The sequence below is a fragment of the Gracilinanus agilis genome, unplaced genomic scaffold (assembly GCF_016433145.1).
Source record: "Gracilinanus agilis isolate LMUSP501 unplaced genomic scaffold, AgileGrace unplaced_scaffold21407, whole genome shotgun sequence".
Taxonomy (NCBI): domain Eukaryota; kingdom Metazoa; phylum Chordata; class Mammalia; order Didelphimorphia; family Didelphidae; genus Gracilinanus; species Gracilinanus agilis.
This window is the reverse complement of record NW_025352924.1, coordinates 1-10,530: the sequence shown is the minus strand read 5'-3', so window position 1 is coordinate 10,530 and position 10,530 is coordinate 1. Positions and strand designations below refer to the sequence as shown.

At 59.9% G+C, this 10,530-nt stretch overlaps 1 protein-coding gene across 1 annotated transcript; it reads right to left on the bottom strand.

Moving 5' to 3' along the window:
* Window positions 1–12: 12 nt before the first annotated feature.
* PTCH2 (patched 2) lies at window positions 13–10,307 on the bottom strand (the record flags this gene model as incomplete). The annotated part of the gene is made up of 18 exons (XM_044683438.1): window positions 10,260–10,307; window positions 9,953–10,130; window positions 5,271–5,460; window positions 5,050–5,119; window positions 4,833–4,924; window positions 4,141–4,336; window positions 3,595–3,716; window positions 3,297–3,444; window positions 3,065–3,196; window positions 2,826–2,981; window positions 2,648–2,740; window positions 2,436–2,561; window positions 2,227–2,345; window positions 1,473–1,821; window positions 1,067–1,370; window positions 731–873; window positions 373–553; window positions 13–293 (listed from the first exon to the last, which is right to left on the bottom strand). Coding segments are annotated over exons 1-18 (2,928 nt in total), but the record flags the coding sequence as incomplete, so codon positions are not given.
* Between the last annotated feature and the right edge of the window lie 223 nt (window positions 10,308–10,530).

Sequence of the window (10,530 nt, the reverse complement as noted above, 5' to 3'; positions counted from 1 at the left end):
GGGGGCACTCACGATGAGGCCAGCTGTCCAGGGGCTGAGCAGGAGCAAGGCACAGACCACAAAGGTACAGGCCAGCAGCACGCACACGGCCAGCAGGAAGCAGCGCCGGAGGCCCAGGTACTGTTCCCAGAAGAGGAAGGGGGAGCCGCTGGGGTAGGCCCGTATCCCGGCTCGGCCCGCCTCGGCACAGGCGGCCCGGGCCCCCTCGATGGCCTCCACGAAGTCTGCGGTCTGTCGGAGTCCGCTCAGCAGGAAGGGGAACTGGGCGAACTCCAGGGGCTGGGCCGGGGGGACTGCGGAGGGAGACGGGGTGAGCGGGGAGCCGACACGGGCTCCCGGCTGTCCCCCCAACCCCAGGCCCGCCTCACTCACTGTGCAAGCTCTCGCCCGCGCTGTCGTACTTGTCGTGGAGCCACTCGGGGGGAGGTGGGTAGAAGTTGGCCTGGGAGGCGGCCAGGCCCAGGGGGTCTCTGCTCACCCACACGGTCAGCCCAACGTAGAAGAGCTCCGGGAGGACGAGGCCATCCGCATCCACGAGCTTCCGCTTGTCCAGCTAGGGGGGGAAGAGAGGGCTGAAGGCAGACCCTTCCCTCCCCCAGCAAGGCCCCAAACCTCCCTGAGGCCGGCCCGGCCCAAACCCCTCCCCAGGAGCAGCCGCCCTTATTGGGAAACCTGCGGGACAAAAGGCCCTCCGTGGGCTGTCGCTGCCGCCGGCCCAGGCCTCACTCACCTGGCTGTAGTCCAGGGGCTCCTTGGCGTCTCCTGTCTGGATGAGCAGCCTGTAGGCCAGGGCCCCGTCCTCGGAGCCATTGCGGCACGAGTGGCGTGTGATGCGGCCGTCGGCCCAGTCTTGGTCAAAGGCGGCCTGGATCCCTGCAGGAGAGGGCAGACGGCTCGCTGGAGGGTCGGGCAGGGCGACTGCCCAGCCCTCTGCCTGAGCTCTGCCCGGCCCTCGCCTCCCGGAGCTGGGCCTTCCCCCGGAGCCGGGCCTCCCCCCGGAGCCGGGCCTCCCCCCGGAGCCGGGCCTCCCCCCGGAGCCGGGCCTCCCCCCGGAGCCGGGCCTCACCCTGGAGCCAGGCGCTGTAGCGATGCAGCCAGCTCCGCGGAGGCTGCGGCGCCAGCACGGACTTGAGGGCGCTGAAGCGGCTGTGGAGGTCCAGCAGGGCCCGCTGGGAGCGGGCGTAGTCGAAGCCGCCCTGGGTCACGAGCGCCACCTCGTACAGGGAGAAGTACTTGATCTGGGCGGCCAGGAAGTCGTACTCCTTGGTGCCGCGGGGCACCACGTCCGTCAGGGTCAGCCCGTCCTGGACCCACGTGGCTCCGTACAGGCTCAGGCCCAGCAGGGCCCCGAAGAGCACCAGAACCAGGCCCTGGGGGGGGAGAAGGCCTGTGAGAGCCGGGCAGGGGTTCGAGGTGCCGACCCTCTCGGCCCTCGGCCTGCTCGGCGAAGCCCGGGGCGTCCGTCTCCGTACCTTGGCTCGTGGCTGGAGCAGCAGCGGGGCGTACTGGCAGCGGGCAAACCGAGACAGGTTCCAGCGGGCACAAGGGAGCGGCCGGCACGCCTGGCCCCGGCCTGGCCCCGCCACCTGGCCCAGCAAGTCTCTCGTGGAGCCCATGGGGCCAAAGAGCTGGGAGCCCAGGGGCTCGGCGGGCAGCGGGCCCAGGTGCGTGGTGGGGGGCAGGATGGTGACCACATGCTGGCCTGCAGTGTCGCAGCGGGCGAAGGCCTGCACCGTCGTGGTGAGGTGAGCCCCTCCTCGGGCCATCTGGCCCTCCCCCAGCTCCTGGGGCTGGATCTGAATCACGCGGGATGAGCAGGGGCTGCAAGAGAAGGCCCAGAGCAGCCCCGTCACAGCCCGTACCGAGGCAGGGACGCCGGGCAGGCTCCGGGATGGCACCGCCTTGAGGCTGGAGGCCCGTCACAAAGCGGAGCTGGAGGGGGCAGCTGGCTAGCTCAGTGGATGGAGAGAGAGTGGAGGCCTAGAGACGGGAGGTCCTGGGTTCCGATCTGGCCTCAGACACGTCCCAGCTGTGTGACCCTGGGCAAGTCACTTAACCCCCCATTGCCTAGTCCTTACCACTCTTCCATCAAGGGGCCAATACACAGTACTGACTCCAAGACGTTAGTTGAGGGTTTAAAGAACAAACAGACAGACAAACACCAAAGCAGAGCTGGAACCAGGGGGGGAGGGTGCCTGTGCTCCAGCCCCCGGCCCACCCCCATACCTGGAGAAGCAGCAGAGGACGTCCAGCCGCTGCCGATGGCGCCGGTGCAGATCCAAGCTGAGGATGGCCGGAAAGATGAGCAGCACGGCCGTGAAGTTACAGCTGACCACCACGGCGGCCTGGAGGGGCGCAGGAAGGGTGAGGGGAGGGCTCGGGCTTCCCCTAGCTCCCCTCCCCAGCCCACCCCTGCGGGCGCCCGGGACCCTCACCTGCAGGGAGAAGGCCCGCAGGGCAGGGATGGGGACCAGCGCAGCCATGAAGAAGGCCACCAGGTTGTTGACGGAGGTGAGCACCACGCTGGTGCCCATGCGCTGCAGGCACTCGCCCGTCCGCTCCTGCCAGGGACGGAAGCTGTGGGTGAGGGGCCGCGAGGGCTGGGTGCCGAGATCGGGGGAGGGGAGGGGAGCCAGCCGGGGCTCACCTGCAGGGGGGTGCCAGACGGGGCCTCGGTGAAGGCATGGGCCAGCAGAAACATGTCATCCACGCCGATGCCCAGGGCCAGGAACGGGAGCACCTGCAGGAAGGGCCAGAGAGGGGTCAAGAGGCTGGAGGAGCCTTCAAGGCCCGCCCTGAGCTGCCGGCCTGGGGAGAAGTCCTACCTGAGTCGTAGCAGCATTGAAGGTCATCCCCAACAGGGAGCAGAGGCCGAGGCCAGAGGCCACAGAGAGGGCCACTAGCAGGACTCCGGCCAGGCCCACAGCACCCTGCGACTTGGAGCAGTCCCAGCGCAGCATGGTCACACAGGCGTAGGCCAGCTGAGAGAGAGAGGAGGGGTCAGGAGGCGCTAGGCCGTCGCCGCCCCAAGAAAGCCCTGAGCGAGGGGGCACGGCCCACCTACCATGAGGAGGTAGCCCCCGGCCACACGGACCGCACTGATGTCGGAGAAGGAGCGCAGGAGGTCATCCAGGGTGGTGGCAGAGAAGGCGTGGATCTGCTGAGAGGCATTCTGGGGCACCGACTGCTGGGCCAGCTGAAAAGAGGCGTGAAGAGGATCAGGTGGTCAGAGGGCCCCCAGCCAAGGACGTGGCATTCCAGGGACGTCCAGCCTGCCTCCCCCTCGTCCGACTGACCTCCACAAAGCGCCTCTGCCAGGCCTGGAGCACAGCACCGGCCTGGGCCTCGCTCCAGCTGATGTCGTGGGTCTCGTAGTCTCCTCGGTAGTGGTCATACAGCTGCCGGGGACTCATGAGCAGGAAGGTGCTCTGCAGGGCTTCAGCACTGGGGAGGGCAGGGGCAAGGAGGGCATCACGATGGCTGCCCAGGGGTGCTGCCTGTCCCGCCCCCCAGCCCTCAGGACCCCGTGCCCCCACTGAGCAGCCCCTGAGCTGCAGGGACCCCGCGCCCCCCCCACCCTCTGGGGCTCCCCACCTGAGCAGCCGGCCCTGAGGGCTCCTCACCGGGCTGCCCAGCAGCAGCTCCTCCTGCCAGTGCATAAACTTGCGTGAGAAGCCATGGCAGCCGCCGCTCAGCTCTCGAGCAATGTCCGGGACCTGCCGGCAGACCAGGGGGGTTGGCTCTTTTGCCCAGGGAGGTGGGCACAGGGACCGACTCTCCTTTTGGGAAGATGTGGCTTGGGATGGCCTAGCCACGAGTTCTCAGACTTTCTGGTCTCATTCGGAATGTCCTTAGTCTAGGAGTGCCCCAGACCTGGAAAAAGAGCCAGCCTGGGCGGGCATCTGGGGTGGGTGAGGGCAGCGGGGCCAGGCCTGGGCTCCACACACTCATTCCCTTTTAGGTTTTTGTCTTTCTCTTCCTCTCTTACTTTCCCATTTAAATCTCAAGTGAAAAATTCCAAACTCCTCTCGAGGGAAGCAAGGAGAAGAGGGAGCTGTCTTCACCCGGGCTCTGCTGTGGGGTGCACTTGGTGGCCCTTGGGGTTGGGGTTCCTGGTCCCTCTCTCCCACACTCACACACCTGTCTGCTGTGGTGATTGGGGGCACTGGCTGGGCAGTGAGGGTCGTCAGGGTGCAGGCAGGGCCGTCCGACGTAGGCCTGGCCCACCTGGGCTTTGTCCAGCAGCTCCCGGAAGCCCTCGAGGGAGGCAAAGGGGCCTAGTTCTTCCAGGAGCTGCTCTGGGTCCAGGTTGGTCCACTGAATATCAGGCCGGCCCCTAGGCAAAGAAAAGGGGAGGAGAGCCGTGAATCCCACCCCTACCCTGACCCTCCATCTGGCTCTTGGTTCCCCCCAGATTTGTTTATTCTGTCTCCTCTCTTCGGGGGGACAGAGGACAGAGCAGGGGAGCCCAGGCTCTGCCCTCCAGATGCAAGAGCAGGGGGTGGAGGATGGGTACCTTTCCAGGGAGGGGCTGCTCCATGGCACTCCTCTCACAAGTGCCCACATGCCTAGAGGTGCACACAGACCTCTGCCTGCAGCGCTGGCCTGAGACAGTGTGGCATATATTGTGCCCATGGGGTTGGGGAAGACCCCAGGCCCTTCTGCAGGGGCAGGAAACAGAAATGCCAGCTACAGCCCCTTGGCCAAGGGCTCCACGCACCAGTCCCAACCACGCTCAGACAAGAGGAGGCCCGGTAGTAGCCCTGGGCCACCTTTCCTGGCTCAGGAGTGGGGTGGTCAGGAAGGGGAAGAAGAGGGGTAGCAACACTCACGGTAGGTATGCAGAGCCCCCCTGCAGCTTGGCTCCCTCCCAAAAGCAGTCCAGCGGGGTGAGGATCACACAGGGAAACAGTTTCTCAATCATCTGCCAGGAAAAGTTCACCCTGGTCAGGCCCCTTGGCCTGAGGTGCCCACCTTTCTTCTTCCACCCTTGCCACCTCTGCCCAAAGCATGGTGGAGGGATCCTTCCTGGTTCCCCCAACCACTTACCCTCTCAATCATCCCATTCTCAATGACAGGGACCCCTGCCTTGTAGCAGATTTTGTTCAAATCCCAGGACCTAGAAGCACGGGAAGACAGAAGGGTAGGAAGGAGGTGTCCCTGAATCGAGGCTCTCTTCCCCATCCCAGGGCCCCCCACCTCAGCTCTGGGTCCTCCTGGCCCACAGCACCCCCTTCCCTCCCGTATGGTCCAGGCCCCAGTAGACTCACTTTCCATAGAGTGACACTTGTACTTTGCTTGCTGCCAGGGTGGCCTGAAGGTGGAGACCCAGAGCCTCAGGGGTGAGGATGTTTTCGCTGGCATGGCGGGCAGTCTGGATTAGGGTCTGGGATGTGTACACGGCCTCTTCCCCAAGTTTCTCCTTTGTGTAGCGCAGCTCCTGGCTCACCCTGCTGCCCACTGTCTCCGATAGAGGAGGGTGCCAGGTCAGCCCCAATGCCATGGCCCTGGCACCACTGCACACACCAGAATCATGTCCCTTTTTTGTGTGGTGTCCTACATAGTCTATAGTCAGCGCCCTGCCCCAAGCATGGGGGTAGAAGAGACCCGGCTGACTCTTCTCCTCAGAAGTTTGCTGCTTAGCAGAGACAGAACCCCCCAGACACCAAAGAATGCATCCACTTCCCCCACCTCATGGCCCAAGGATGAGATGGACACCAGCCAGGACCACTGCTTGGCTCAAGGCATCAGCAGGAGTTCCACCAGCAGGCAGGTGGAGGCCACTGGGCAAAGAAGGGTAAGGAGGCCCCATCCTGGGTGCCAATGGCCCTGGGAGGGAGAAATGAGACTGGATGGATTGTGTAAGACCCTGGAATCCAGACTAAGAAGCCCCATGGCTTTTTTTCAGTCAACACTGGGGAGCCAGAGAAGGTTGAGAAGCAGAGCGTGTAAGCTCTGGGACCAGGGGGGCTATAGAAGGATGTGGAGGGAGGGGAGAGTCTGAGGTGAGGAGGTGCTCATGAGGTCAGAAAGAAGGAGGCTCTGTAAAATAGGCTGGTGGATCTTTGCCAAGAAAACCCCAAATGGGGGCCACAGAGAGTCTGCCTGATTGAGGGAACAACAATGGTGAACTCAGGGCTCCAGAAAAGTTCTAGGAGGCAGAATAACAGACTGGGGTGGGGGCAGCAGCAGGGGCAGCCACAATGCCAACGACTGAGGAATGCTTAAATGATAGAACCGGGAAGAAGGCAGAAACCAGGGTGGATAGGCAGTGAATAAAAGGAGAGGCCACACAGGGAGGGCACTGATCTTGGGGAGGAATGAAGTCCCTTCTGGGCAGAGGGCAGGGAAGAAGCAGTGAATGAAAGGGAAAGATTGAAATTGGGGGGAAAGAGATGAATGACAGAAAAGACAATGATGAAGGGAACCCCAACAACACAGACCTCAGAAGTATCCTGTCCAGCCTTTGCCCCTAAAGCCCACAGCCCTAACCACTTAGCCTCCAGGTTCTGTTAGCATACAAATATTAGCTTATTTGACACACCTCCAGAAATGAGAAGCTCACCACCTCCTGAGGCTGCCAGCTCTCCTTTGGGTCAGCTGTAACAATCAGAAAGTCTTTTCCTAACACCAAGTCTCAGGCTGCCTTTTGGAACTGTCCCCTTTCCCCTTAGTTCATTCCTCCATGGCTCCCCAGGGTCCTGTGATTTTCACACACAGATGCCATGTTCCTCTGGGTTTTCACCTCTCACCCCAAGGATTATCTCTTCTCCAAGCTAATGTGGATAGAGCCCAGAATTTGGAGTTAGAAGACATGAGTTTGAATCCTACCTTAGACAAAACTAAGTGTGTGAGCCCATATAAGACTTTTAATCTCTTAGTTTCCTTATTTAAAAAACAGAGCAATCCTTGCTTTCTGACTTAGTAACAACTCAGAAGACAGAAGGGCAAGAGCTAGGCAAATAGGATTAAGTGACTTGCCCAAGGTCACAGAGCTAGATAGTGTCTCCTCCCAACTCCAGGCCTAGCACTCTATCCACTGTGCCACATAGCTGCCCCTGGTTTACTCATTTATAAAATGGGAGTGATAATAATAGCACCCACTCACTGAGTGGTTGTGAAAATCAAATGAATTTATATACACAGATGTGAAAATTACTTTGTGCATTTAAAAAAGATACTGTTTGCTATTATTAGGAAGATTTGGGTTGAAATTCTGCCCTCAGTACTAAGTAGCTAAGTGACCCTGGATCAGTCACAAGGTGCCTCTATTCCTCAGTCTCTGCAGCTGTAAACTAGGTGGGTAGGGAGTGGGCTATCCAGAGTGCCTCTCTTCTCTACAACATACTCCAGTGATTCTAGATATTGCAAAGCCCTTCAGCACAATGAGTGGTGGGGCCAGCCTGGTTGGGGCTCAGGGGTTCTGGTGTCTTTAGGCTCATCACAGGTACAAATGGGTGATGGATCCAGAAATTTGCTAGTGCTGCCTTCATTCAGGCAAAAAGTGACTCTTACGACTCATGCTGTCTGAAGGGTGGGAGACACCATGTTCCCTTCCCTACGTCAGGCTCCTTACTACTCCTAGCACCCAGACATAGGACCCTACCAGGGCCTTTAACACAGCTAGGGCAAGGAGGGGCAGAGGAGGCCATGAGGGGGCGCATAACTCAAGGAGAAGCCTTTTCCATAGGCAGGGCTTCCCCAAATACCCCAAACCAGTTCTCCCTCCCCTCCTTAGCACTTTTGGTGTTCTCTGGCCCCTCCCTACTATGCCTCCAGGCTTCAGGAATGCCACCCTCCCTCCCAGAAAGACCACCCAAGATTTTCCATCGCCACTGTTGCCACCCCAGTTTGGGTCTTTAATACCTTCTACTGGGACCCTTGCATCATATTCCTGTCCCATCTGGCTTTTCCCTACTTAAAGCTCAGCTCTGACCTTAATTCCTCTGCTCAAAGATCTTCAGTGACTCTCTACGAGCTACAATCATAGTCCAGACTCCTGTCTGGCAACCTGAGGCCTTAGAAGACCTGCCCTCATCCTTCCGTTGACCCTATCTAGTTTTAGCTCCTAATATTTCCCTCACCTTAAGGTTCCCTTTTCTGCTTCTGGTCTTTGTAGCTACGGACTTGACATACCTTCTCCCCTTCTCTGCTCCTCCTGGACAATGGAGACGCCTCTCCCCACTCCTTCATCACTATCCCCTGGCTCCTTACCCACATACCTTTATGTTGCCACCTCAGCAGTTACAGTAGCTCTCATGCTATCACAGTGCCCACTAGTCATCAGGTAGCTGGTACTTAGTGGATGGAACCCAGGGCTCCAGGAAAACTTAAATTCAAATCCAGCCTCCCACTCAGAGGGACTCTGGGCATGTCCCTTACCTTGCCTCAGTTTCCTCAACCGTAAAAGAAATAATAATGGTACCTCTCTTGAGGGTAGGTTGATGGGAAGATCAAATGATATGATATTTGCATTAGCCAGTGCCTGGCCCATAGTAGATGCTAAAGAAATGTTTCTTATGGGAAGAAATCTTTCTTCCCTCCCTCCTTCCCTTCTATAGGTCAGAGGCAGCCCACAATGCTAGTAACTCACACTTCCACCATAGCTACCCTGGGCTCTCCTTTCCTAGACCACATGCTAGACTGTTAAGGGTGTTTGTCTTTTTCCTCCAGGCCCTCAGGTAGTCAGAAAGGAACCCTGGGGTGTGTGTGGTGGAGAGAAGACGAGACCCTGCAAGTGAGCAAGTCGGCAGGACAGGGATGAAAGAGAAGTGCTGAATATCTGGGGAGAGCCATGAAAAGTCAGCGTGCCTTGTGAGATAGCTACAAGACAGATACAAGGCTGGATGTGATGGCCAAGAGTGAAGTGGGAAGTGGGAGAACTGTGGGCTGGCCCGGGAGGCTGAATAACCAGGCAAGACAGAAAGGCATGTATAGACGTAGAACTGGAGGCCACGGGAACAGCAGCCCATGTACTGGGCACCCATTTAAAGATATAGGAGAACCAAACAGAAAATTGCTGGAGAAACAGCTCCTCCCAATCCAGAAGGCCCCAGGAACCAGTCCCCATTTGTCCCCAAAGTGGCTTTGATCTCTCTCCCTGGGAGCTTGGGGGAAAGAAAGTGATGGGGTAGGTCAGACTCCTGGGACTCCCCTCTTTGGGCAAGGAGAGGGGACTCTAGAACAAAGCCTCAGACCAGGTTGTTCAGGGCTGGAACAGCTCTGAAGGTGGGGGACTTGGGGACTGTGACTCTCTCGCCCTCTAAATCTGAACAGTAGAGGGTCGGGCAAGAGTAATGTTTCTTCTGCCAGTTAGGCTGAAGAGCCAAGGTGGTTCAGGGGGATTCTGTCTCTGGACCAAAAAGAAAAACCCCTCCCAGTGGGAGAAAAGTTTCCTCTAGGAAAAGAACAAGGCCCCTTGCTGAGCCTGTGAAGCAGGTGGGGGGGCCAACTGAGCTGCATGGAGGGGAGCAGCCCCACAGAGCTGGGCAGGGGAGGGGGAGGAAGGCGGCTTCTATTGTGGCAGGAAATCCAAGAGCCATTTGGGACCACCCAGGCAGCTCTGGGGCTCAAGTGCACTTTGAGGCTCTCCAGGCTGGAAGGAGGCGAGCACACTGGGAAAGAACCATCTGTTCTGGACCCTACCACTGATAAAGGGGTTGGGGAGACTCCCACCTGGAGGAGGGGGGCAGGAATGCCACCTTTCCACTGAAGGAGCAGTGTGGGGAGAACCACCATGAATGAAGAGAGAAAGAAGGAGCCAGCCCAACTTACTAAAAACAAAGACACCATTTTGAACTACGTTTCCACTAGGAAGGGGAGCTTTGCTCCTGCCTGTCCTGCTACTGAAGTCCACGCTGGCGGGTGTTTGACAGGTCAGCTGGAAGGCCCATAAACCCAGGGCTATGCCTCGTCCACCCTTTCCCCTTAAGACCAGACCAAGCCTTCTCACCTTCCACCCAGAGGCGCTCCAGGTCCGTCTCCACGGCAGCTCCACGCAGACCAAGTGCAAGGGCTCCGAAGGCCAGCAGCCCCACGAAGAGCACCTTGCCACAGTGCCGCTGGATCGCGCAGCCCAGGCCGAAGAGCAGGCTGCCCACGTGGGCACGCAGCCAGAGGGGGGCCCGGCCCTGGGGGACGCAAAAAGAGCCCCGCAGGGAAAGCGCACGGGTAAGCTGGCGGGCCCCACGCACGCTTGCCCAAGGGTGCCCACCCGGATGCTGCCCCTCTCCCCACGCCCACTTCCCTGCCTAGTTTACCTGCGAGGGGGCCGCGGGGCCGGAGGTCAGTAGCTCCCCCGGGGCCATGCCGGGCCGGGCAACCCCGCGTTACCCGCACGGCGGCTCGGGCTCGGGTTCCATCCTCCGCGCGCAGCCGGCCCCAACCTCGGCCGGCCGTCCGTCCGCTGCACGGTTCCGCTTGCTCTGTTCAACCAGCAGCAGCGGCGGCCCCAGAAAAGGGAGGGGAGGGGGCGGGCCCAGGGGACGACCATGCTCCCATTGGCTGTGGGGCCTCGCTCGCTGCTAGGCG